This window comes from Vigna radiata, chromosome 4, assembly GCF_000741045.1.
Source record: "Vigna radiata var. radiata cultivar VC1973A chromosome 4, Vradiata_ver6, whole genome shotgun sequence".
Lineage (NCBI taxonomy): Eukaryota > Viridiplantae > Streptophyta > Magnoliopsida > Fabales > Fabaceae > Vigna > Vigna radiata.
Window position 1 is genome coordinate 7,834,567 of NC_028354.1, and position 17,074 is coordinate 7,851,640.

General features: G+C 31.2%; 1 protein-coding gene across 2 annotated transcripts; it reads right to left on the minus strand.

Annotated features, from left to right (window-relative positions):
* Positions 1–205: 205 nt before the first annotated feature.
* LOC106758993 (transcription factor HY5-like) lies at positions 206–10,073 on the minus strand. Of its 2 annotated transcripts, none has more exons than XM_014642005.2 (4): positions 9,780–10,063; positions 9,430–9,625; positions 544–700; positions 206–455 (listed from the first exon to the last, which is right to left on the minus strand). In XM_014642005.2, exons 1-4 carry the CDS (start codon positions 9,913–9,915, stop codon positions 411–413), a joined length of 534 nt encoding a protein of 177 aa, XP_014497491.1. In that variant the 5' UTR covers positions 9,916–10,063; the 3' UTR covers positions 206–410. The 2 variants fall into 2 exon arrangements, with proteins under 2 accessions (XP_014497491.1, XP_014497492.1); XM_014642006.2 differs by lacking the exon at positions 206–455 and adding an exon at positions 4,159–4,268 and having other exon boundaries at positions 606–700; positions 9,780–10,073.
* Between the last annotated feature and the right edge of the window lie 7,001 nt (positions 10,074–17,074).

Sequence of the window (17,074 nt, forward strand, 5' to 3'; positions counted from 1 at the left end):
TGTTCTACTCTGCCTTTTTTGCACTCAAAGGAGAAACAACCTACAACATGTTCTAGAAAATACATAATCCAAAACAACACTCGTGAAGTTTTACAATTAGCTTTTAAAACTTTTTCATATATAATGTTTTTGATTACTTGTTTCTAATAACCGAAATTATTAATAAAAAAATTTAATATGTTTGAAGAAATACATAATGCTTAGGTTTTAAAGGAAAGAAACATTAAGATTTTACAAAAATTTTGGAAGATTTTAAGGATACAAGGATTCCACCACTAGACAAGTACTAGGTTTAAATATTTTTTAGATTTAGACACACCTTTTTTGTTGCTTTATCACCAAAAAGAAGAATCTTATAAAAACACAGATGAATCCTCTAGAAGCCTTGTTCATTTAACTAAACAAATTATCTATGCTTCATTGTGGTCAACTTTGGCCCTGGTGTTCATGAGAACCTGTCAAGTATAAATGATTCCAGATATTTCAGTTTAACTTGAACCGTTTGGTTTATGCATAAATATAATGTAGTAAGTGTGAAATTACCTTTCGTAGCATGGTGTTTTCATTTATCAACGTTGAAATTCGCTCTTCTAAATTGTTATTCTTCTCTTCCAACTCCACAGCTCTTGATTCCAAGTCATTTACGTAAACCTTTTTCCTTTCGCGAGCTTGTTGAGCAGAAACCCTGTTCCTTAACAACCTGGTTGTAACGTCAAATGTCATACACTAGTTTGTAATATGTGTATATTTCAAAAACAACAATAAAATATTAGTAATCTATCAACTATATATATGACATTCTTAATCTATAAATTTTATGATGTTATGGCATACATGAGATATCTGACATGAGTAAATGAGAGTCTAATTATAAAAGTTACGTTATTGAAAATTTATGATTTTTATAATAATAAATAATATTAAAATTTGATCAGTAGAATCAAGCTAATTAGTGTGAAACAAGTAAGACAATCATAGAACTACTTAAAAGTGTACAACACATTATAGTTTTTGATGCTACTAAAATAGAAATAAGACATAAAAACAAATTAACTAAAGATAAAAGATAAAAATAAGATATCTAATAATTTAATATATCTAACAATTCTTCTTAAGCTGGTGTATACAAATCGTATGTACCAAGCTTGTTATAAATATAATCAATTTTCGACCTCTATAAAGGCTTCTTGAAAATATCTGCTAATTAATCACTTTTTTGAGATTGTTGACAACACGATATCTATATCACTCTGGTTTTATATGATGACAACACATCTTAAATAACACACATATGTTGTTGTTGTGTTACATGTTCTTATGCTTACTGTTTAGTATATTTGTTGAACATGTTTATGTGTTATATTGCTATGTGAATGGATACTTATTGAGCTTGTACATGTTACATCATTTCTGGATGCATTGCACATGTTTTGAAGGATGAAAACCATAAACACTTCTGTGAACTTATAACTGTGTGACAAAGCTGCAGTAAAGTCGACTCCATTACTAATTGAATCGACTATGCTAAAGTCTTTGTACAGATTTTCAGAATCAGTGCTTTGTGAGATTTTGTGAAGGAAAGAATTTCAAAATGTTTCAACCTGTCGAAGTCGACTGTGTATGCCACACATTCGACTGTATTAGTTGTTTGGTTTGAAATTCTGTTATGCTCATGAATAGTAACGACTATATTTTTAAAAGTTAGTTGAGCATTGAATAGTAGGTCAACTGTATTGAATGTGAATTTAATTTGTTTGATTGGATGCTACTGGTTTGACTAAGCTGTTATAACTCTCATAACATAGTCGACTGTATTAGTAGCATATTCGACTAAGAGAGCGTCTGTTTAACAGAAATCTATAAATAGACTGAACCTGAATTTACTCAGGGACTTTTGATGATCTATCATTTTTCACATTCTATTTCAGATTGATTTCTTTGAGATTATAGAGCTCCAAGAACTCATCAAGAAGACAATGGTGATCCTTCTTGAAGGAGATTCAAAGGGAGATTGATTGCGCGCTGACTGCTTGATCACAAATCTGCACATTGAGGTGTTTTCTGGGTTGATCAAGGTTCTTGTTGGCATCTGTGGTGATTGTTGTTTGTACCTATTGTGACTACAGGGAATAGACTCATGGAGTTTGGTTCACTTTGAGGATTGTTCAAAGTGGTTTGGCAGATTGTAGGAGAGTGGACATCTTGCTGCAAGTCTTGCTGTGTGGTTTGCCTATATTTTGGTTAGAGGGTTAGAGAGGCGTTTTATATTTTTGACGTGGAGGTCTTCTATAAAAGCCTTGTTGTAAAAACTTGACTATTATAGTGAATTTGCTTCCTGGTATTGGAAGGACATTGGATGTAGGCATTAAGGCCGAACCAGTATAAAAACCAGTGTTTGATTTGTCTATCCATGCCCTTTTATATTTAGTCGACTGTACTATCTGTGTAGTCAACTATGATTTTCCGCTGCACATAATTTTCATTACTTGCGATTCAAGAAAGTTTTCAAAAGTTTTATACTTTGTATAAAAGATTGCGAAAAGACTCTGACTTTTGAAAACCAACCAATTCACCCCCTCTTGGTGTAAAAAGAAGCCTACCTGTTTTCTAACACACTTGAATTAATGAACTTAGTCTTGATGTTTCCAGATAATATCCGTTCTCGAATGAAATAACAATCAATCTCAATGTGTTTTGTCCTCTCATGTAAGACAAGATTAGAACTAATATGAAGAGCATCTTGATTATCACATATAAGCATCATTTGAGTGACATCTCCAAATTGTAACTCTCTAAGCAATTTCTTAAGCCAAACAAGCTCACAAGTGGCTAAGACCATACCTCTATATTCTGCTTCTATACTAGATCTTGCAACAACACTATGTTTCTTGCTTTTTCAAGAGATTAAGTTACCACCAAGGAGACAAAATACCCGAATATAAACCTTTTATTAGAAGAAGATCCTGTCCAATCAACATTTGAATAACAAACTACTTTTGTATGGTTATTAGAAGCATATAAAAACTCTTTTCCAGGAGATCTTTTACTGTAGTTTAATATAGAGATAATTGCATTTCAAGGATCTTCACACGGGAAATTAGCTATTGGCTTACCACACTAACTATAAAGAAAATGTCAAAATGAGTATTTGTAAGATAATTCAATTTTCTAACCAGTATTCTATATTTCTCGGGGTCTGGCATAGGCTCCTCTTGTTTTTGTAGCATTTTAGTATTAGGATTCATGGGTGTGTCAACAGATTTTGAATTCATCAACCAAATTTCCTCCAAAATATCCAATGCATACTTCCTTTGAGATATAGTAATACCATCATTGAATTGTACCACCTCAATACCCAAAAAATATATAAGTTTGCCAAGATCTTTAATCTAAAAATGGTTGCAAAGATGTTGTTTCATTTAAGAGATGTCATAATTGTTGCTGCTTGTAAGAACAATTTCATCAACACATATTATCAAGTAGACACATCTAACACTCGAGTAAAGATAAAAGACTAAATGATCTACCTCACACCGAGTCATACCAAATTATTGAACAATGTTACTAAATATTTCAAACCAGGACCTAGGAGATTGTTTTAGTCCATATAAAGATTTGCGAAGATGACATGGCAACCCAGAAGATTCCCCCTAAGCAACAAATCTTGGAAGTTGCTCCATATAAATCTCTTCTTACAAATCTTCGTTGAGGAATGTGTTTTTTACATTTAATTGACAAAGAGCCATTGTTGAAGAGTTGCCATGATTATAAATAAACGAACAGAGGTCATATTTGCCACTGGAGAAAAAGTATCATCATAATCTATCCCAAAAACTTATGTGTATCCTTTGGCTACAAAACGGGCTTTGAGCCGATCAATATTTCCATCAAAACCAATTTTGATAGCAGAAACCCACATGCAACCAACAACAAACTTTCTAGACGATAATGGGACAAGCTCCCAAGTTCTACTATTATGAACAACACTTACTTCATCTAGCATAGCCTGACGCCAGCCAAGATGGGCTATGACATTAATAACATATTTTGGGATGGTCATAGAAGAAATAGACAAAATGTAGGTATAAAAAGGTAAATGCAAATTATGGTAACTTAAAGCAATATAATGTGGAGAGGGATTACGGATAGAACATATACCTTTTCGAAGGGAAATTGGAAGGGTAGACTCAATTGTCGAAGTTAGAGGAGACAAAGTAGTTGGCACTTGAATTGAGTCACTTGGTGGCTCTCGAGAAACATCTGGTGGACTAGGCATAATTGGAGGAACATGAACAATAGGAATATTGATTGTATTAGAATAGGACGTATTAGAATAACAATGATCATTAAAATAAAAGGAAGACTCATTAAAGGTGACATCTGTAGAAATAAAATAACAACTAATTAAGATAAGGAGAAAAACATTTTATCATTTTTTTATCTAGTAAAACCTAAAGAAAAACATGTGTGTGATCAAGGAACTAACTTATTAAGACCAATACTAAAATTATGAACAAAACATGTAGACCCAAAAACTTTTAGAGGTAAGTGGTGAAGGGATTCATGAAGAAATAATATAGAATGAAGTGTTTTATTATCTAAAACATATGAGAGCATGCGATTAATGAGATAACATGCGGGAAGAATAAAATCACCCAAAAAATATTAAAGAATTTTACTTTGAAGTAAAAGAGTGCGACTTATTTTAATAAGAATTTTATTTTTCTGCTTAGCCACCCATTTTGTTGGGGTGTATAAGTACATGAAGTTTGATGATGAATACCATGAGAAACCATATATTTTTTAAAAGAATGGGAAAGATATTCAAGACCATTATCACTACGCAAAAGTTTGAATAGAAACACTAAATTGAGTTTTAAATTCATTATAAAAGGTTTGAAAAATATACAATAAATCAAAATGATTTTTCATTAGAAATAGTCAAATGCATATGGAATAATCATCAATAAAAGTAACAAAATATTGAAAACCTAAATTAGACTTAATACGACTGGGTCTCCAAATGTCATAATGGACTAAGACAAAAGTAGACGAAGCAAATTGTGAAACACTACGAGGAAAGGAACTACGAATATGTTTTCCTAATCGACATGTCTCAGACCAAATTGGACAGCTTGAATAAGCTAGGTGATACAATTTGACAAGACTAGGATGACCTAATTGAGCATGAAGATGATATGGAGACTCCATAACCGCACCAACATGTGTAGAAGAGCAGAGATGATAAAGACCATTAGACTCACATTTGGTGTCAATCACCTGTCTCGAACTCTGATCCTATAAACAAATAGAATCGTTGTTTAAATAAATATAACAATCAAGAGAACAAGTTAGACGACTAATGGATAATAATTTAAAAAGAGACTCAGGGATAGAAAGAACATTATCAATGGATGAAATAGGAAAAATGTTAACAGCCCAATACCATAGGCTAAAACTCTATATCCATCAGCCATTGTAACAGAAGGTAGAGGATTCTGAAAGGACAAAAAGGAAAACAAATATTTGTTACCAGTAATGTGATATGTGGCTCTTAAATCAAGAGCCCAAAAGCCAAGAGAATAAGATGGAGTAAGACCAACAATAGATGTACTTGTGTGTGCTACAGATGAAGTGGAACTAGGAAAATTTTTATCCTTATATTATTCGAGAAATTTACTGAAAATAACAGAGTCTTCGGTATTATCAAATGAAGGAGGATCCCAGTAGGTGATTGTGAGGGAGGAGAAATTTGAACAATAGTAGCAGATCTTGGAGGACGACCATGTAATGCATAACATCTGTTAATCTTGTGGCCTAACTTGACACAATGGTCACACTTGGATCATGTTTTTGTCGGCTTGCGAGAGGAATTGCGATTATAATGTTAAGATGTCAATGTAGAGGAAATATGTGTATTAATGATGGGTTTACTAGGTACGCACAAAAGAGTGAAACATGTAGAAGTCAAAGTGGGTATAACAGGTAAACCCAAAATCTAGTCACAAATATGAGAATATTCATCAAAAAGGTCGTGCACCACCTATATCATGAAGAACTTTAATCGTTGCTTTATTTCTTGGGTAGTAGGCAAGAGGCAATAATTCATTAAATTCATGAAAAAGAGCATGAGGTTTATCCATATAATAAGCCATAGAGTCATGATGTCAGGGAGCAACAACATTGAAAAGATCATGATATTCACCATAAAGACGTTGAGTATCATTGACGTATAATAATTTGGCATGTTCCCAGATTTCAAAACATGTTTAATCGGAACAAAAAAATTGTTTTAAAGAAGAGTGAAGGGTACCTTTGAGAACAATGCATAACTGAGCATCAATTTTCAACCAATGGGTAACCGTAGTGGAATCAATAGTTGTCAACATACCCTTGACTCTTAAGCCAAAGTTTAATGTATAATGTCCAAGTCGCATAATTAATGTCATCTAACTTATCAATAGATAAATGAGCATTGACATAGTTAGTATATATGAATGGATCATATGTATTTGAGACAAAAGAGAAGTCAAAAGGGGAAGAACCCATGAACAAGAAAGAGAGAATATAAACCTAAAACTTGAAAGAGGCCCAATCAACACAATAAGGTTAGATCCATATAGAGGAGGTTGCAGCAAGTCCAACGAAGGTGGTCGGTGCCAAAGACAATGACACACATGCTGCCTCGAGCGGCTAAAAAGTATGATAGAAGCGAACTGCAAATTGTGTGTGAGAGTGTGTGTGACACCCGGGCACTGACGAGGGCGGGGAGTGATCGCCGGTGCAAGAGGCACGGTGCAGGGGGCACAGACAAGGAGCGGCTCCTGGCAGGCTTCGAGTGGAAGGGGCACATGGACGAATCGAACATACACCGGAATGAGAGGGATCTGGAGACTGTATAGGTATGGGACTATACAGTTGAAAGATAGCTTAAAGGAATTGATTTGGCTACCCATATCACCAAAATGCATTTACTTTTCGGTAGCCTAACCCTTAAGAACTCCATGGTTAAGCGTGCTTAGCCTGGAGTAATTCTGGGATGGGTGACCTTCCGGGAAGTTTTCCCGGAAAGTGTGTGAGTGAGGACAAAGCACACTGGAAAGTCTCGTGATGATTTGTGGGGGCAGTCAACAGTCCCAGTAAGTTGCCGGGGCGTTACAGTGTGTCTAGACTTCGATGGCAACGATATCGACGATGTTGTTGTTGCTTGGTCGAGATGACCAAAACGTGTGGTCGTCGGTTGAAACTGATGCTTCAATGATAGTGACAACGACGACTATAATGATGGCAACAACAGTTGTAGTGTGCAGAAGTAACGAACATTTTTTCAAAGAACCTTAGGCTCTAAATACCATGTTGAATATAGTGAAAACTATATGAGATTAATATCCCTTGTGTTGGACAAACACATATAGTACTCTATTTATAATAGAAGATAAATGAGTTAAGCTCAAAATAAATATATAAGATATCTAATAATCTAATATATCTAATAGAACCAATATAAAAACAAAAATTATTTGTGTACAATGTTATTCTTATATATGCTTAGCATAAATATATTGAAAGCTCTGTTCAAACCCATAGAGCTAGCCTTTTATTTTAGTTATATGAAAGACAACTTCTTTGGGTAAGTTCATTGTAGGATGAAATGAATGGATCCAAAACACTATAATTGAGATGGACGGACAAGTTGTACACAAGTCATTTTTAGTTAAAGGTGAAACATTTGACTATTGGAAGTAGATGATGATTGTTTTCTTCAAATTGTGTCATATAGTGAACCCAATGGAGGATGACTAATGTGGACAAATCAAACGAACTCTTTTCTATAAGTGGGAAATAGAAAAGTTATAATTAAATCATGCTACTTGAATTAAAATAGAAAGAGTTGTACCTTAACTATGTTATAACTTTCAACCTAGTATTAAGATTCAGTCCAATAATTAATATCAACTCAAGATCACGTATTTTATTTCCAATGGAGCAATTGTTGAAGGAGGTGATTATTGTATATGACATAAATTATGTTATGGTGAAGGCTAAGTGGGCTTAGTCATAATCAAATCATGATGTTTGGGTATTAGAAAGAGGCACATTATGATTATTAGACATAACTTTTCCTATTGGTAAACACTTGATCCAACACATTTACCTATGATTCTTTAGATAGGTGAGAAAAAAAATAGATATACTTATTCCGAAATTCTTAACTCATTTGATTGTGCTTTACTAAAAGAGGAGTACTCCAAGATTCACGCATCCAAGAAAGATGGAATTTTTTTCATTTGAAGAAAGATTCTAAATATGGAGGGATAAGGAAAGTTTTAAGAGACTGCACCTCAACAAGAAAAGATAACTCAGATTGTTTGCTTTGAATGAAATAAGTTCCCAGAAAAAGAAAAACCCAAGAAGACAATAATGCAAAAAGAAAATCAAGAAGGTCTTTATGTCTACAAGGAAGGACTTAAAAAATTTTGAAGCTAAAAATGGAGAAAGAGTATTCAATTTGTATCTTATGAAAGATAGTTCATCAAACCACTTCCTGAACGATTCTATTTTTGCTACATAGTTTCTTAGCTATTCTTATATATGTATTGCAAAAAATATAGGAAGACATTCAAATAATTAGGCAAACACCTTTTAACATATATAATAAAAGACTCATTGCGAAATTTTCCTTCACAAAAATACATTAAAATAATTAAATAATAACTAAATTTAGAGATAAAAAATAATTAATCATAACTAGTTAGACATCATTTTAAAAATTAAAAATCATTAATATCTAAAATAGTATATATTATTAATAAAAAATTATAATTAATCTGCAAATTATAGTCTAAATTAGTTTCTAACATTATTTATCAATATGTTAATTACTTATTCTAAAATCTTAGAATCTAATTTTAAAGATTAGTTTAAATTCTAATTCACATATTTTTTTATTAAAAATAAATACTATTTTAAATACAATTTACTTTTAATTTATAATTTTTTTTAACTTAGTAAATGTAATAAATAATTATTTTTTGTCTCTAAATTTAGTTAAATGATTTTTCTTGAAATCAACCTTATATTTTAATTATTTATGTTTAAATATATAAGGTGTCAAAAGAGTAATGTTATTTTATATGCTAGAAATAATAATGGAAACAAATCCTTCGAAATGAATGTTTTTCGTCGTAATATGCATTAGATATATATTTTACTAATAGAGAAGGTAGCATATATAATATTAAAAAATAATATATAATAATAAAACAATAAACATGTTCATATAAAAATTATTCTTTTAAGTTAAGGCATGATTATTTATTAGATTTATTTAATTGAATTTTATATGATTATTAAAAAAATTTTGAATTGTAAAATATGAGGTACGTAGCTAGGTTTTGCAGTTGAATATAAATGTATTTGTGTACATACCGTTTATGGCGTCTATGCTCTTTGTCGACAGGGTTTCTTCCCTGACGCCGTTTTCCAGGGAAAGCAGAATAATGTATATGTGGATCTTTCAACTTACTTTCATTAACATTACTGCTACATCCATTTCTGCCTGCACAATCTACACTTCCTGCAGTTTCCACATCTGGAACAGTGAACACATCTTCATCGCTATCTTCTGCATCACATAACAAAAAAACCATTTATCTTTCAAAAGATTATGAATCCGTATAGTTTGATATTATTAAAATATATAAAAAAACTTTAAAGTTAATTTAATTTGATAAAATGAATGATATATATAAAATAATGAAAAGAAAAAAAGGTGTGACCTGTGGGAGGGAAAGAGTTGTGTGAAGAAGAAGGAGCTCTCGAAGAAGAGGGTGTTCCTCCATCTTTGATCTTGAGTTTAGGGAAAGTAGTGTTGGTGGTGTTTTCCTTAGTATCTACGAGTGTTGGAAGAGACATGGTTGTTTTGGTGTTACGTGTCTGAGATGTTTCTTAATTTTTGAGAAGGGAATTTCGATGTATAGTTGAGTGTGTTTGCAGGGATGATAGAAGGTATAAATGACACAAGAATGGGACCAGAAAAGTTTTGGTTCATAAATGAACACGTTGACGTCGATACAACCAACACTTTCCTACTGTTTCTGTGTTTTCGTACGTGACCTTTACTCTTCACGTACTGCATCATCACTTTTTCAGATGTTTAAGCTTTTTCGATCTTAGTTTCATATACATAAACATAAATTTATGATATTCACCTTATATAAATTCATAAATAAAAAATGAAATCTATTCGTATCATTTTATAATTATTTTATATTAATATTTATGTTATTATTATGAATGTCATTTTATAATTGATTTATATTAATATTTATGATTATTATTATGAATGATAAAATAATTTTTAATTAATCACGTAATAATATGTAAATAATATTAAAATATTATAAAAAGTATAGTTAAAAATGTATTATCCTTTCATTTCTTAAAATATTAGTAGAATTATCTAAAGATCTGTATGACATTTATCAGTTGATACTATTTATTACTGTAAAAAATAATATTTTACTGTATCTTACTAGAAAAACACTTTTTACTTTTAAGTGGCTAATTTAATCAAACAAGTGATATACTCTTCACGAGATAAAAGGTACACGATATGTGTCAGAAAAAAAAGTTACTAGGCATATATAAAATAATGTCAGATAGAAAATAGCAAAGAGTATGAATATCAACATTAAAGTGTTTTAGCATCTATAAATGCATTACAAGTTTCACACATAAATTTAAATAACTTTTTCAATTACAGGACTGGGGACCCCCTCTGTTTAAAGAAAAATGATACTTTGACACCAAATTTTGATAAATTTTTGACACCATCAATGTGTCACGTTTTGATTGGTACACGTGGAAGAGATTTGAAAAAATAAAAAAATGATGTAGAAATTCAAGTCAGAGAAGTTGCAGGGTTTTCATTTAGGCGATTTCATTTTTGGGTTTCAAAAATTTGAAATCTCATCTCTGAGGAGAACCCACAAGAACGAGAGAGAAGGTCATCTAACCCGCAATCACAACCGGCTGTTCATCGAAGCAGCGTTCACCGGACCGTTGTCGTTCACTGAACCGTTACCGTTCACCGAAGTTGTGTCCGCCGTCGTTGGAGTCAAACGTGCCGGCGTTTTGAAGCAACGTTCAATGCAAAAACCAACATTGACGCGTGTTTTCAAGTTTCTTGTCGTTTGTTTGGGTTATCCTTTGTTGTTGTTTGGTGAGTTTGATTTGTTTTTAAATTTTTTTTACCATTTAGGGATTGTTCTATTTTTTGGGTGTTAGTTTGATTTTTTTTTGGACATAAAAGATAATAGGTGTATACTTATTTTCCATACTAACTGTATATTTTTTTTATAGGATATTCTTTCAAATGGACAACAAATAGTTGTGAAGAGGCTTCCTGAAACCTCTCAGTTTTCTTTACGACAAATTATCTTCTTTTTAAATGTTAATGCTATTTTGAAATGGCTTAGTAGTATTTATGTTTTGATACAAAATGTAAGATTCCCAACAAATTTCATAACAAAGATAAGAATTATTTTCAAGCGTTGTAAGAATGATGAAGTATTATTATAAAGGAAATTATTGTCAAGCGAAGCCATTCAATTATGTATTTTATACCACTTGCAGGTGTTGGTTAAAAGCAATTTTTCAAAGCATAGCATGATTATTATTTGATTAAGTAAGCAATTTTATATCACTGCCATTTTATGTTGTATTCATATTTAATTAAGTGGATATTTGTTTGTGATGTTTTAATTATGAGAGTTATGTATTGAATAATATTCTCCATTATTNTACTTTTAGACCTTCTATAATTAAATTTAGAATTCTTTTCTTAATTACCCTAGGTTTTTGTTATTTCTAACTTCATTATTTATATTTGTCATGTTCTTTATACCTGTGTATATAGATGCTATATTTTGGTTCCGTTTTTGCTTCATTTAAAATAAGTGGAATTTAACATTTAAAAAGAGATTTTTTATTTTATTTTATGAAAGTATTGGTTGCAACATTATACTCGAACAACGACCAACACCATCTCCATTAGAAATTCCAATGATTTTGAGATAGAGGTTTGTTGTAGTAAAAGTAGCCGCAGATAAACACCACAAGAATTGAATTTCTTTAGTGGAGAAGTTGAATTGATTGTTGTTGTTATGGTTTTGGAAGGGTATATCAAAGAAACTTGAAATCTCAACTGGTTTTAAAGAATTTTGGAAAGGAGAGAAGAGGAGAGAAGTGACATCTTCGTCTTCTTCATTACTTCATTTAACTTGGTAAATTTCATTATAGAATATGTCTAAAAGTATTAAATTCTTATTTTTTATAATATTAAATTCTTATTTTTTATTTTGGTGGTAGAGGTAGTGACTAAACTTTAGTCTGCACATTAAATTATATATGATTAAAAGTACGCATTTTGTTATTAAAATATCTAAATTTGTTCATGGAATTCATGATTATGGTTGGTTTCTGGTTCCTTCGGTCTAGAACTTATTAGAATAATCAAGATTATTCAATCAAGATTGCTTTCTAAACTTGCTTAATTTTAAGCGTAGTATCCTGGCTTACTTTTTGTCCCTTCAATCCAAGGTTATTAGGAGTTTGAGTTTGAATCTCTTTATATTGATGTTAGTAAAAAAGGTTGAGGTTGTTTCCTTTAGGTTTATTTATGAAAAAGCAAAATGAAATTTAGCAAAACTTGGAATGCTAATGCGATACTCAATTTTTCTCAATTTTAAATTGGGGATTATTGAATTCGGAAAGTATTGGGGGGCAGGGTAGTTTATGTAGTGTTATGGCTTGACATTGCAGTTGTTGCTTATATTGGCATTTAACACTCATTTTAATTGTGAAAAGACATGTTTTGTAATTTGTTTTGACGTGAAAATTGTATTTATCATAGTTTTATGCTTTCTGAGTTTCATGCTTAGGAGTTATCAACATACTATTGTTTTTTTTCTTGATGTTTAATATCCTTTCATATATATATGAAGGGCATGTTTGGGCCTACCGAACTCTTAAAAGTATATAGGAATTTTGTTTATTTGGCTTTTATGTGATTCCTAGTTTTCTACTGAACTCTTAATCTATGGGCTAGCACTAATTGTTGTCATTCATATTGTTTGTTCTCTTATTGTTTTGAAATGATTTTGGTATCAATTTCATGTCTATGAATTTGCTTTATTTTTCAGGTTTACAGGTGTCGGATATGGAACTTGTTAGAGTGGTTCCTAGTGTAGAAGACGAGATTAGTGTGACATGCTTTCATCCTTTTACTAGGGAGGACTAGTTTATGGAACAAAGGTATGGTTTTTGCTAGGGGTGACCAATGATGTATGCTTTAGCTTATATTGGTTAAGGGGCAATCTTTTGGATGTGGTTGTAGGAAGGAAAGCTTAGGGTCCTGCACTATGACGGTGCTCATGTGGTTAATGGCAAGGTTCCAAGTTACTTTCTTGAGGAGACCATCATTGGAGTCAGTCAATGAGATATATTGATTCTTTTAGGATTTATAGTTTTTATTTGACAAGTGTAAGTTATCAAAATTTTGATGCTTTGGACCTTTGATACAACATTGGACATTTTATTGATTTTGTGTGCATTTTTTTGTTTTCAGGAGGAACTGCAACGGGTTAGGGAGAAGTATGTTTGTGCTTAGATTTTTTATATTTACAATGTGCGGAGGGATGAAGTATTGCAACATTTAGGGTTGTTGTAGATGTTGTACAATAAGGATTCTTGCAATGTGATATTTGATTTTTTTAGTATTGTTTCATAATGTATTCATTAGGTGTGCCTATACATATTTTTTGTTAGAAATTTTCAAAGAAATGTATTCCTTATTTATTGATAATGAAATTTGAGATTCCTATTGCATAATGAGGGCTTCTTTGAATCTGCAACTTATTTTGAACTACATACTTTATTGATAACCAATTATATTAAATAAAATTCATTAATTATTATTTAATAACACACTTATATCCAAGTCCATCCCCAAGGAAACGTTTTTGTTTAAATTGATGCTACATAAACGAAAGTGGTAGCAAAGGCAATATAAGTGGGTAGTTTAGGCTAACTTTTTGTAAGAAGAGGGCATCTTTGAATATGCCACTTGTTTTGAATTCCACACTTTATTGTTAACTAATTATATTGAATAAAATTCATTAATTATCATTTAATAACACATTTATATCCAAGTTCATACCCAAGGAAACGTTTTAGTTTAAATTGATGCTGCAGAAACGAAAGTGGTAGCAAAGGCAATATAAGTGGGTAGTTTAGGCTAACTTTTTGCACGAAGAGGGCTTCTTTGAGTCTGCCACTTGTTTTGAACTCCACACTTTATTTTTAACCAATTATATTGAAAACATTTCATTAATTATCATTTAATAACACATTTATATCCAAGTTCATCCCTAAGGAAACATTTTAGTTTAAATTGATGCTGCATAAACGAAAGTCGTAGCAAAGACAATATAAGTGGGTAGTTTAGGCTAACTTTTTGCACAAAGAGGGCATATTTGAATATGCCACTTGTTTTTGAACTTCACACCTTATTGTTAGCCAATTATATTGAATAAAATTCATTAATTATCATTTAATAACATATTTATATCCAAGTTCATCCCCAAATAAACGTTTTTGTTTAAATTGATGCTTAGAAACGAAAGTGATAACAAAGGTAATATAAGTGGGTAGTTTATCAAAAATTTATTGTTAACCAATTATATTGAATAAAATTCATTAATTATCATTTAATAACACATTTATATCCAAGATCATTCCCAAGGAATTTTTTTTTAAGTGATGGTGCAGAAACGAAAGTGGTAGTAAAGATGATATAAGTGGGTAGTTTAGGCTAACTTTTTGCACAAAGAGGGGATTTGAATCTGAAGGGGATTTGAATTTCAGATTCAAAGATTCAAACTCGTAAACAGAATAGGCAAGCATCCACCATTGTCAAGGAAATCCTATTAATTTCATCCTTTGAACATGGTGTGATCTGACAAAGGATAACCCAAACAAACGGCAAGAAACTTGAAAACACGCGTCAATGGTGGTTTTCGCGTTGAACGGTGCTTCGAAACGTCGAGACGTTCGGCTCCAACGACGGCGGACGCAACTCCGGTGAACGGCAACGGTCCGATGAACACTGCTTCGATGAACAGCCAATTGTGATCAATGAAGGTTTGCAGATGAGATGACCTTCTCTTGTTCTCGTGGGTTCTCCTCAGAGATGAGATTTCAAATTTTTGAAACCCAAAAATGAAGCCGCCTAAATGAAAACCCTGCAAATTCTCTGACTTGAATTTTCACATCATTTTTTTATTTTTTCAAATTTCTTCCACGTGCACCAATCAAAACGTGACACATTGATGGTGTCAAAAATTTGTCAAAATTTGGTGTCAAAGTATCATTTTCCCTGTTTAAATTGTGGGTTATTCTCTTTTCACGCAATCTCTTTATACAAGAAGGGATGTACATGTTTTTAATTCGGAAATATTTGAAAATTTCAAAATTAACAAAAAAAAATTCTAAAAAAAGTAAAAAAAAATAAACTCAAGATATAAAAAAATAATAAAAATAAAAATAAAAACTAAGATAGCTTAAAAAAGAAAGTTTTCTTTTAAGAAAAAAAAAAAGAGAAAACTTGGTGTATTTTTTTACCAACCAAAAGTTTAGTCAAAAACTATTATCATAATAATAAATAATAAAAACTAACTATCGACATTTATAAATATTAATGAAAAAATAAAAACTTTTGACCAACTTTAAAATGTTTCTTTTCTTTCAGTAAAATTGTATTATTGTCGAATTGTTTATTTTTTTTCTTTGGTATTCGACAATGACAGTGTTTTGTGAGTTTGATTCTTGATTATATTGATACTGTTGTTACAATAATGTCATAAAAAAATTTGAGTATACGCTCTGCAGCTAGTGATCTTTCACATTTGAAAAGAATTATTCTTGTTATATATAATGTGATGGTATGAAAGTGCATGTTTATAAAATAAATTTTTGACTAAGAAAGACATGATATAAGTGTATCAATTAGTGATCCATCTTTCTTTTTTGAGAATTTATCTTTGTTAACAATAAGCTGGTGCAAGATTTTGAAGGATTTTGATGTTGAAGTGCACAAAGAATTGAAGAAACAATTATACATTTGGATGATTGTCTCTTAAAGATTTTGCTATATTTAAAATTGTAATAGTTAAAGTCATTAGAGTTACTCACTTAATAAGTGAAACACTATATTTTCGTCGAATAATCGATTATTAGTTGGGATGATTGATCATCCTAAAAAACATTAGAAAACACTTTGATTCACATATAATCAATTATCACTTGAGATAATTGATCATCCTCAATAAACAAGAAGTGATAAGGTTCGCAAATAATCTATTATCACTTAAGATAATTGATTTGAAATACCTAAAAAACATTAGAAGAGAGGTTGAACAGTGTTATAGGAAAACTTTTCACCAAAAAGGTAACTTAACAACCTTGTCAAAGATTAAACCGTTTATATTAGTGTTAAACACTTGACTTGAAAAGTTTTGTTCAAACTACAAGTTCTCAAATAAATAATTTTCAAATGTCTAGTCAAATTTGTTGCAACATTTTGAGAAATATAACTCTTAATAAAAATAACATTTGGTGATAAGAGCTTTTATAAACGGTTGAGATATAATAAGAAATTGCAGGGTTTGTAAGAAAAGTGTTTAGTAAGATTGAAGTAATAAACACATAATATTTTATACTAGTTCACTTCACCGAACTACATCCAGTTCTCTCTAAGAGAGGGTTCCACTGTAATTTTCAACAAGATTACAATTGAATATTCGTATGATTCTTTGTATCCCTAGTCAATCCCAGAAACTCCTGTTACTCTAACTAGAACCGAGTTTCACCCAATCTTAGTTATGTAATAATTTTCAGCGCTCTTAGTATCCCTAGACACTCCCGATATCCTCTTGATACATTGTCTAGTTAAGTTTCACCCTCTCCTACTACAAGAAAAATCAATACAGTCGAAATCCGTATGTAACCTCCA

Excerpts from the sequence above, each read along its gene's own strand:
- LOC106758993 (XM_014642005.2), bottom strand. The coding sequence starts at position 9,915 with ATGTCTCTTCCAACACTCGTAGATACTAAGGAAAACACCACCAACACT. Across the intron at positions 701-9,429 it reads GAGCATAGACGCCATAAACG|GTTGTTAAGGAACAGGGTTT; the intron begins GTATGTACACAA and ends CGTTACAACCAG. Across the intron at positions 456-543 it reads AAAACACCATGCTACGAAAG|GTTCTCATGAACACCAGGGC; the intron begins GTAATTTCACAC and ends TATACTTGACAG.